Below are 11906 nucleotides of genomic sequence, written 5' to 3'. Positions count from 1 at the left end.
TCAGTACTCCTTTTAATATTTAAAATTTTAATATTTAATATTTAAAACCTCCTCTTTAGAAGGATTTCCCCCAGTGATACAACAAAAATGTTTGAACACACTAATGCTTAGATATCAATAAATGCATAAACTGTGTCACTACTTAGAAGAAATTGTGTGGAGCGTTCATATGAATGTTAAGAATGAATTCAATATGACTACCCAATTTATAGGAGCATTAATTATAGCAGAGTGTTACTTCAGATACTCTCATAGATAGTATTATGCTAAGAATTTGCTTTTTACTGGTTATACTCACAGAGAGCAGACAGAAGAAAGAACTCTGGAGTAATGGAACCCTCCCTTAAAAATGTGAGACTGAATGAAATGGACAGATACATTTAAAACATTATATGCTGCAAGTCTAAAAGGTGTTTTCAAAAGGATCTGCATGCCAGTGTCTTTAATGTTCTTCTCAATTTAGAGACAAAATACATAATAATATTAATTAATAGAATTTCGAATACTACTAAATTTAACAAAGAGAAAGGTAACTCTGGTTGTTTCGCTGTTTGAAATAGCAGTTTGGAATTTTTCTAGAGAACAATGAGAATTGTTTCATTTGTTGTTTAAGAAATAGATAAACTACTATTAGATAATCTTGAAAATTTTATATCCTTGTGAATTTTTTATTGTTTGCATTTTTTTCTCCCCCTTTTTGTGAATTATTTGTTTTCCTGGGCTTATATAATATTTAAGTTGGCATAAATCTAGTTGAAGGCTTTGGTTCTTTGTATTTCCTTTTGCTTTTCTGTGAATACAATAGAATTTTTCAACTTTGTAGAAAACTTATAAAAAATATATATTTTTTACAACATAACCATTATAGCTATACTCAAAACCTGTATTTTAAAGTATTTGAGAACATATGTTATTTAAACTGCTCCAAATGCTATTGAAAAGCTGAGCTTTTAAGAACATTTTTACTCACATATAAAAGTACAGAAAGCACTACATAAATGCCAAAGTAATAAAGATATATTAAACAGCGAAGGAAAAAAATCATTTTTAGCAATACCTGGGATAAGTTATGTGTTTGTAGAATTAATATCCTCTATTCCTTGATGATCAATTATAAACTGTTTCTGAATCTGAAATGCCAAGCTGAGATATAAATTATTTCTATTACAATTTAAAATTGAGAAGACCTGCTATTGTTTTAAATCTTACAAGATACATTTTTTTCCCAAATGCTAATAGTGATCAGATGCAGGTATTTTGTTTATGAAGCATGCAGACTATCATAGATTCAGGATATCACAGTTCCACTCTTGATTGTTTCCTTCAAGGCAAGCTTTTTTAAGTTATAAGAAGTGCACTTTTAAATTAAATCAATCATACTGTAGCTTCCAGTTAATCTTTAAGACTAGAATAGTATATTTAAAATTTTGTCTTCTTGTTAAATAGATATGACAGTGTTTGCATAGTGTATTGTTAACCTCCAGTGGAAGGTTAAGCGGCTTCTTCTGTATCTTAATCTGTTGCTGTGAAAAATGACTGCAGCATCGCACCCACCTACACATGAATGGGGAAAGTGAAGACTTGCACCTGTGGGATTAGGTGTAGCAGCAGGAAGTACGAGCATTTGCAGCATGTAATTAACAAAGATTTTTTTTTCTCTTTTTTTTTAAACAGCATGTTCGTCTCACTAGGTTAACTAGTGATTAACACTTGAAAAATTTTGCTGGAGTCTGCACCCTTATTTAAACTCATTCACTCACTGGTGTATTCTATTACTTATGCAACCAGTGTCAGAGGAACTCACCTTACCATACTTTATTTCCTTCGATATTTATTGATTTTTTTATGCTCAAGGAGGAATTTTTTAGATTTTTGTGACCTTTTATTACAGCTTCGTTAGCCAAATTCTGTTCTTTTCTGAACTGAATCAGAAGTAACTCAGGAACTTCTATTTTGATTTAGAAATTACTACCCTAATAAACAAGATGGAGAATTTAGTGCTTCGTGAACTGAGGCTCTCCGTGGTTTAAATGGGAGTATTAGAAAAAGCATTTATTCTAAATGGTATTTAATACATAGCATGCTTGCTATGTGGTTTTTAATTGTTATTTTCTCATATTCATTAGGAAAGCTGTAATTTAATTACCAATACAGAAAAGATCTCTAAATATGGCTCTCTAGAATACAAAATTCTTCGTACAAACTCATTCAGACCCACCGTTGTTGAAGTGTAATAGGTCTCTTCTTTGATAAGCGTGGTGGGTAAGGCTGGTGGGCACTCGCTTGCACCAGAATTTGTAGTAATATTCTGTCTCTATGTTGCAATGAAATGCATTCTTTTCATTTACACTCCAGAAAACAAAAACTTAACAGATTTTGCTCAGTTTTTTATTTTTTAACTCCATTTCTTAACAAGATAACATATAATAATGGAATTAGATGTAGTGACTTCTAAAGTATGTAAATTTTACTGCCATAAAAGTGTCTTTGCACAAAGGATCACTGAACCAGCGATAATGTCTTCTATCTAAACACATTTGTACTGTAAGTAGAAACTGTTTAAAAGGAAAATTACATCTTTTTCAGCAATTTATCAGAGATAATTACCCTTCATACACCAAAGGAAGGATAAAGTGTTTTAAAGAACTATAATTCTAATTGGTAAATGTCACCAGCTGTTGCAGTTACTCTTACTTGTGTATATTCTTTTAATGATTATAGCCTCATGCCACAAGCTACATGAAAATATATTCACTAGGTGTGAAATTCCCATATGTCAAAGTTTCAAGAATAGGTAAACAGCTCAAAGATAAAGGAAGACTAATGCTAATGAGCAATGTAAGAATTCTAGGTTTTGTTTTCCAGGCAAGTGGATCTTAATTTGCCAAAAGGAGATAAAATGTAATTTCTAAACGGAAGAAGAAAAAGATAGAAACAGTTAATTTGTTGACACAAACTTTTAAATGAGCTTTGCCTCACACCCTCAACCAGAGATTTTTATTTCTTTGGAAAGTCGTGGAACTATCTCAGCTTACGGATTTCAGTATTATATTCCTTGGCACTGCCAAAGGCAACGGCATTTGGTTTTTTTAAGGCTTAATCTGTAAAGTGTTTGTTAGTTTTAGATGGTAGAAGATAAACTCTTCCTGGACAGTGTTTCATGATTTCTAATGTTATCTTGAAAATGATCAAGGAGACAATCAAAAATTACCTCAGAGTCTATGGCAAGTGTTTAAAGTCATTATTCTCCAGTCTTCCTGGCCATAACTTAGTTTCCAGTGGATCTGATGGGTTAAGTGATCGACTAGATTAAATTTCTAAGCATGCTCTTCCTTTGAAAGACAAATAAAAATGGGGTTGGGATGGAGGAAGTGGTGAAGGCAAGCCTCTCATTTGCCTATTCTTGAACTCCCAGGTTAGCTGGGCTGCACCCAACTGCCTCGGTATTATATATATCATAGCGTTTTGTTTCCATGCACCTGACTGAAAGTCAGATGCTGGCCTAACTCATTATTATGTATAGAAAATCTTTCATATGTCATTTTCATTCTTCAGCAGTATGCTTTCCAAATTTTCTCATTTTCAGTGTTTTGACAAAGTTTGAGGACATGGAGAGAAACACTAATGGATTAGTCGTCCTCACATATTAAGGGTAGTTAGTAATCTTTGTACAAATCAAAACCTTCCTACAAAACCCTCTTCACTGGAAAAACTGAAGTATAACACCCCCAAAAGAAAACAACCCAGGTTTCTCTTGATTACTCTCATAGTTATTTAAGCTTTCAAACCTTCGCTATGAGAATCATGCAGAAAACAGTGAAGGAATGAATTTAATAAGTTGTCTCTATTTATGTTTAGAATATATTACCTACATTGTCAATAGAAGCTCTTGAAAGAAAGACCAGTGAAGTTATTTATATTAATAGTGGTTTCAAATTATAACTGATAACTAATTTTGTTATGGGTTATGTTTGAAAGGATCCTTGAATTTATGTGGTATATATTTACCTTTAGGCTAAATACAAGAACAGTAAAAACTTGCTGTGATTCTAATTACTGAGAAATAACTTTGTTACCAAAAAAATCAAATTAGTTTTCAGTAATGAGCTATGCTCATTGCCTGTGCACTGGTTAAGAGATGGGAAATTTTATTATTATATATAAAATAGAATCCCCCCGCCCCCACCAAAAAAAAAAGTGTGAGAACTTTCTTTCATTTAAGGAGAAGACAGACACTACCAGCATCCTAGCATCACTCAGATGTAAATCTTGAGTTGTTTTTCCAAGGATATGGATCATTTAATAATTTAACTGTTAAATGATCCATATCCTCTTTCACCTATTTTCCTTGCAATATTTACTTTTGCAAAGTGAGTCTTTCGATAGAGGTTATAAGGGCATCTGTGGGTATGAACTGATGCAAGACGAACTGATTTATCTGGGCATCAGTTCTATAATGTTGTTATTTTTCATGCCATATTCTAATCAAATAAATATAGATTATAACTCAACCACAGGTGTAGATAATACAAATATGCGTTTTCATTAAGTAGTCCAGCTATATGAAACTCAAGAAAGAACTAAAGATAAGTTTAGAAGGAAAACTTTTCAGGAGCCATTCAGGTTTTTGTCCTTTCTAGTATTGATTTTAGACTCTATAGCAAGGAGGAATTATATTAACTGCCTTATCTCCTCTAATATTGGAAGGCACCAAATGTTGGATAAGTTTGGAAAGTTATGAATCCACACTTTGGCTCTTCAGCAGAGACTAGTTCATTAATACTTATATTGCATTTCTAAAATAAAATAAATCCTTGAGATGCTGCCAATAAATGTGAAAGAATAGAAGCAGTGGATAACTCACAAACTTTTGGTTTAAGTTTCACTTTGTAATACATTAAATGTCTTCTGCCCGGTACTTTCCTAATAATGCTTTATTCAGGGTAATAAGAAATTTTAATTTGTATTTCTTGAGCACCCACAGTCATTGAGGAAGAAACCCAAGGAAAGCTAACATTTTTGTTTTTAATATATATGGATAAACCAGCCAGCGGTTGATGGAAAGAAAATTATATTTGCAATTAGGAAATGATTATTGCAGGTGGAACTTTTATGAAAAATTCATTCATTTATACTGCTTGGCATATTGACCCTTCAAGATAGCCATTTAGAAAGAAAGATATTTTCTAGTTTGCAACCACATATTTCTAATCATTTTAATAATGATGGATCACTGAGACCTTGAGTTATAGACATCAGTGATAAACTTTTATTTACTTTAATTATGGAATTTACTGAAGGTGCTCATCGTTGACTTGATCTCGAGCATATTTTTCTAGTGCAATTTTTGAAATGATATAGTGAATGATTTTCCAGGGTGGTGATTAAATCATATCTTCTCAATCGATACCTGATATCTTATTCCCCATGCTTTTCCCTCACAACAGAAACCAGGAATGGATCTGGCAGACACCTATATTATGTTTGTTCGGCAAAACCAGGATATTCTTCGAGAAAAGGTCAACGAAGAAATGTATATAGAAAAGCTGTTTGATGTAAGTAACTACCTTTGCAAGGTATGCTGGCATTATAGACGCTGTGAAGGGGAAAGTTGCATTTTGATGGCATGTTTGCAAAGCCATCTCTCCTTTTTTGATCCTTTTTCTTCTCTGTAGCTATTATAGTTGATAATTTTATTGCTTTGACTACTGACAGAAGCCTTAATTGGCTTCTTTTTGCACATGAGAACTGTCACTGTTAGAATGAGAGTTTGAAAAACCTTGTAAGGTTAATTTTAACAAGCAAGATGCTAATCAGTTTACCATTGTGTATGTAGCATCATTTCACTTGCCTTTGCCGTGTTCCACAAACAGAATCAGATTGTAATGGATTCGTCCCCAAACCATAAAAGTTTTTTTAAGTCCGTAAAATATTCTTTAGTTAAACAAAGGAATAGGGTGCAGAAAGCTAAATATCTATCTGCCACTCTACTGTTGTTGAACATTTTTACTTTGATTTACAGTGCTGATGTACGTTCTCAGTTATAACACCGCAGCTTTATCAGTATGAAGGTCTTCATTTAGGCATAGCAGCTCCTAGAAATGGGGGATTGTGATTCTAGACACCATGATCATCTAGTGTCCTTTCTTGAGTATCTGTAAAGGAGACTAAGAGAGCAGTCCATTTCAATAACAATGTTGTCATTCATTTGTAATTACTAACAGCCAATTTAAAGGAAATGGTACTTGGCTTGTCGCATAACTTTGCTTAATTCACCACAATGCTGATTCTGAAATGTGATATTTGCTTTGAACTGTATTTATGTACATCTCTGCATTTTAGAAATGCTTTTCTGGCAGTTCTATTTAATTATGCAAGTTACCACAAATGTTTTCATAACAGCAATTCACGGGCTCCATGGTGACACTTCAGCTGTGGCAGTTACAGAAGGTCTTGCTACGTCATCATCTCCGCCATGGTCTGTCATGTCAGTGTTCACTGTTTGTCAGATTGGGTGGTCAAAATGAGTCTTATCTTTCATACTTTATGTTTCTGGCCTCTACCAAAACTGTTTTACAATAAAAGTATCATCTGTTTTAATAAGCTAAGTGTTAATATGTGTGAAAAGAATGATTTCCTAAAAGCTTTGATGCCCTGCAGGGGTAGAAAAATTATCATCCATCCAGCTGGCTCTTTTACAAAATACTGAAACCATTTTAGCAACTTCTGCTTCCATTTGCTATTGCTTTGAATTTACAAACATATGTTTCACTTCCAAGTTCTCTTACTTTTTTTGCTTATGTGGTAGTTTTCAAAAATGTTGAACAGAAAAGGAAAGTTGAATTGATGTCATTCCTATTGTGTTTCTTCTTAGTATAGCTAAAGCACATATTCTGTGGTGAAAAAAAAGGTAGTCATTTTGAAAATAGGCCATCGTAGATAGTGTATGTGTGTGTGTGTTGGGGGAGGGGGTGCGGTATGTGTGTTTTCTTAACATCTTCGATTTTTTGTCATGGTGACCTATTTACTACAAAGCTTGCCATCAGTTCATAACAGAGGTAGAACTTTTTTCTCCATAAAGATATTTCCAACTCCTCTTCATTCACCAAACTTCATTCACCAACTAAAGATATTTCCACTCCAACTCCTCTTCATTCACCTAACTTCTGAAGACTTTTTGTGTGGCAACAATAACAACAGAGCTAAGTAAAGTGGACAGAAGGAGGCCAACATTAAAATGTGCTAGTTTAATTGTCCTGGTTATATATACTTTCCTTTAGATGCCTAAACATTTGACATAGCTGTAAGATTGGTTCTAAAAAGAGCCCTTGACAAGCAACCATTCTGTGTTGGTCATGAAGCTTTTGTCATTTTGCATATCCCAGTACAGCACAGGACTTGTTATTCGTAAAAGAGTTATAATGTCCTTAAACACTCTAATATTTTTAAGTTGCACATTTGTATTAGTGTAATTAAAAATAAAAAGTAGACTCTAATACTATTGATATGTCATCAAAAATAACATGTTTGAGGGAGATACTAAGAGCCCCTAATTAGCCAAAGCTGAATTTGCCTCAATTACAGTTAGTAAATGAGAGGTTATCAAGTATGTGTTGAAAGGTAAAATAGAATGTGTATCTTCAGCAACAGATCATTACTGAGAGACATTATATAATTATTGGAAATCCACTTGGCTGGAGCTTAAAATATTGTTAGGTGTCAGGAAACAGTTGAAAATAATGACTCTATAAATACTGTTAGCAACCTTAGTCTGTTACAGATAAAAGATGGAAGAGAACAGTTTTATTAGGCGTTATGACAAACTTTTGCTATTCTAGTTAAAGTACTTTCTGAGTATCTGAGTATGTAAGGAAATGAAGGCACCTAACTGCTGATGTAAAGGGAAATATGCACGCGTGCACACACACAAACACACACACAAAATCTCAAAATATTAAAACTAAAAGTATTCTTTGAAGATCAAAAAACTTAATAATAGGACAAATATCAAGACATTCTACTTCGCTCCATAAGCGGTTAAATTTATCAAAATTATCAAGAAAGTAATAATAGGCTTAGCTGTCACCACTACCATTTCCGAGCACCTCCATGTACCAGCAAGTGTGGTAGGTGCTTTACCTATATCATTTCTAACCTTCTGAGCTCGATGCCAATTTTCCCCATTTTATCCTCATTTTCAGGTTAAGGAATCTGCCACTCAGAGAAGTGACTTAAGTGTTGAATCAGACTTTGAAATTGTGTCTCTCTAGTCTCAAAGTCCATGCTATTTTTGCCTTACTTCATACTTACAAAATTTGAAATGATAAAACAGTGTTGTGGAAAGAGGGCTGGACCAGGAATCCAAAAACCTGAGTTCCAGCCATAGCTCTGCTATTAACTGTCTGAGTGGGTTAAGAAGTTATGTCACCTGTTAAAGACTCAGTACAGTTGGTACACGTAAACCGAAAAAGTTCCAGATGGTTCCTGAAATCCCTTTCAGACTTTAAACCAACTCAAATAAGTTTTAATTTTAGTGATATTGACAAAAATTACTGCATTGGTTGCACTATGAGTCTTGCACCCCAGAATAGAAATTCTTAAGTTTTTGCGTGTGTATGATGGTCAGGGGAAAGCAGGGTACACTACCCAAGTGCAATGGATAAGAAGATAGAAAAGAGATTCTCTATACAAAAACATCTATGCCATACGATGTTCTATGTCTCTACCACCTGAGTTCCAAACCCTAAATTTAGAAAAATATTTGGAACTCATATATTCTGTATTCATGCTTTCTCTGAGTCTAGAATATTTTCAACACAGACTGTCTCTGCCTCTCTACTGGTCATTGGTATACATGCTAAGTTTAAAATCTACATGTTAAATTTACTATTTCAATTTTTTTTTTAAATGTGACTTATCTGGGTAAGAGAAATCTTAAAGGAAGTTCTGTAAATGGAGAGATCATGGGTTCACCAAAAGGTTTTTCTGCTTTGTAGACAATCTCTTACCCCAATGTCCTTTTTCTTACATACGAAACATCATTGATAAGATTTTTTTAAGTTTTATCAAATCAAAACCATCTACAACTTGTCTAATCCCAATATAAAACTATGACAATGATTTTCTAATTCTTAAATCTCATTTTTAATGCCCACTCTAATGTTTCTTCCCACACTCTCAGGTTTCAGGACACACAGTGCCAGCCAGAGGTACCCATGTGTCAGGAGAGATGCTGGTAACAGCCCTCGAGAGCTTCGGATCTCTGGGCTGGAAAATGGTCATGTTTCAGAAGTCAAAATTGACATCTAGAGTAATTACCACAAGAGCACCCTCTACAGTCATTTCTTAATGTCCAAGAATCTTACAGTACTGAGGCAGTTAGGAGTTGACTAAAGTGCGTCAGATTGTCTGGGATAGAGAGCAGACCTACCACTCCAAACCTTTGTACATTTATTGAGCATTGCCCACCTTGCGTCTCTTTGAAACTATTTCATTTTAGCTCTCACATTGCTGAAGACACATCAGGGTGCAGTATTTAATTGGTAAATCATGCAGATTAAACATTCTCTTGTGTTATAAACTGATTAAATATTTAATTGTTGAGGAGTTTCATCTCAATGACATTTTTTAAAAAATATTGTTGCGACGTCTTGTAAAATTAAAACTAATTCTTTAAATGATAGTTAATCAGTTCCATTTGTCCAAATGGTATTTTATAAAGCATTAATTTCTCAGGACTTTCCTTGAAAAGAATTCTTTTCAATAAAGAAACTCTAAACATTTTAAGTAAAATTGACCTAAACTATATAAATGAGTTCAGTAGCCACGTTAAGACATAAGATAAAAAGAAAAACAAAACCTAGAACTACTTCAGGTACATGTGCTCCTCAAAAGAAAACTAATTTTGCACTTCCGTGCTCTTTTTTGTCCCTGGAATCCCAAATAAGAAAGGGTGAAAATGCTCAGAGTTTTTGAGTTTAGAGTTTCACACCAATGCCTCGATTTTTTTTGATTTGAGAATTTATTCATCCTCAGTAAGATCAACACTACTATTCTTAAGTTCTTTAAAGATTCAGTTTATTGTCATGTTGATTTCCAAGAATAGTTGAAATCGACAGAGCATGGCTAATAAGGGCCGCTAGATAAAACTTTCCTTTCATAATACCCTTAGTGGTATGTATCTAGAGCTGACCATCTACATTTTCAGTCATATTCTTTGGGTGAATTTCTTTGTGTATATAGTCAGCCTCTTTATTAGAATGCAGACTGGAACCTATTAAGGCTGAAGACTTCTTTGCCCGCTTGCATTTCATAAAATTCTGTAATCTTATAAATCTATTATTTTATATGTGAATGTTGATTTTAAAATAGCAGTTTTCCTCTTTTCAATGATCTTTCACTCTCAAATAACTGGAAAGTCATATAGACTACATAAATTAGTATATATTCCCATTATGGAGTATTTTCTTTTTGGTTTTATCTTTATATAAAACATTAACTGTGGGCCCATTATGTCCAACCATGATTTTTCTATCAACACTAAAAATTTTATTTTAATATCACTCATAATCATTTTCTTTTTCCATCAATAGAACAGAATGATGTAAGTTTAATGATGTACTCGAGCCTATTTGAGATAATTTATTTTTAAACATTGTTATGTTGTGCACCCTGGTTCCTCATTGTGTACTAAAGGTAGATAAAAAGTTTCACTATATTTGACATCTGTTACAGGAGCAGCATTTCATTCACTTCACGTGTTTTAACAGTAGTTAGCTGCTTTAGCACATTGTTTACCAGGTAGTGGTTTTTTTTTTTTTTAATTGCATATATTCCTGGTTTGTTTTACCTACAGTATTTAGACTCACATTGAAGTTGTTTAACTTCTTTTAAGACAGTCATAGTCAAACTTGTTCTGTATATTTTCTTTTGCCTCAGTAAATCCCATACAGAGCTTGCTTTTTAGCTATTTTTTCCCCTCAAAGTTTGTTTCTCTTTTAAACCTCTGCTCTCAAATTACAGCCGTCTGCTGCATTTAAGTTAATAATCCTTATTTTAATGTTAAGTTATTATTTGTAAGTGTAAGAATTTATAAAAGGATCTACTTTAGATGTCTGGTGTGTGCCAAAATAGCTTTGGCAAGTCTAGACGAGGCTCAGGGCGGCCAGAGGCCCTCATTTGAATCTAAGCTGTTGATGAATTAAAACCTGAGAAACTTGAGATAAGCGTGCCTAATTGCCTAAAAGAAACTCAACAAGAAAATGTATTGTAGCTTGTTGATCTTTTTTCTTTGATAATTCAAAAGAATCGTCAAGAAATATGTGGACTTCTTACTTATATTCTTGAAATGTGATCATGGAACACAACTGTCATTTGGCACATTCCCAGAAATACACATCTTTGCATGAGGCACCTGGACATATGTGGCAGGTCTGGTAGAATCAGCTAATTAACAACACAGGCTTAAACAGGCACCTCATCTGGCAGTGCAGTTAGTTGCCTGATGGTGCTCAGCAGGGTTGGGTAGTGCTTTTTATTTTTCTATCCTAATGGTCTGCTGCCCACCTAATTTTGCCTTATTGTCAGTCACTACTTACCGCAGCTTGGGGCCCTCCCAGGAGGCTAAATTATTATCAAAGGATTAGGGAGATGTAGCCTTGCAGCTCTGACATTTCTGATTACTTGTCTATGCCAGAACACTAATTAGCTGTGACTAATTAAGAAAAATGTTCCTGCCATAGAAAACCATTTAAAAGAACTGAGAAGAAGAAAAGCAATTCAAAAGCTGAGCAGTGCTCAGATTTGCTGATGCTCTTTAGATTCCCACCAGAGCCTTAACTCACCTTTAATGGTGCTCAGGACTTAAAAAAAAAAAAAAAAAAAAAAACTCACAAACTGATCTGAGA

General features: G+C 33.8%; 1 protein-coding gene across 1 annotated transcript in view; it reads left to right on the top strand.

The window, feature by feature from the left end:
* Window positions 1-11906, top strand: part of CADPS2 (calcium dependent secretion activator 2) — a 375602-nt gene that overhangs the window by 347956 nt on the left and 15740 nt on the right. Inside the window, exon 25 of the mRNA XM_023528883.1 lies at window positions 5448-5555. Within this exon, the coding sequence (XP_023384651.1) occupies window positions 5448-5555 (108 nt within the window). The remainder of the gene's footprint in view (window positions 1-5447; window positions 5556-11906) is intronic.

This window comes from Pteropus vampyrus, unplaced genomic scaffold (assembly GCF_000151845.1).
Source record: "Pteropus vampyrus isolate Shadow unplaced genomic scaffold, Pvam_2.0 Scaffold33, whole genome shotgun sequence".
Lineage (NCBI taxonomy): Eukaryota > Metazoa > Chordata > Mammalia > Chiroptera > Pteropodidae > Pteropus > Pteropus vampyrus.
This window is presented reverse-complemented; position numbering and strand designations above follow the sequence as displayed.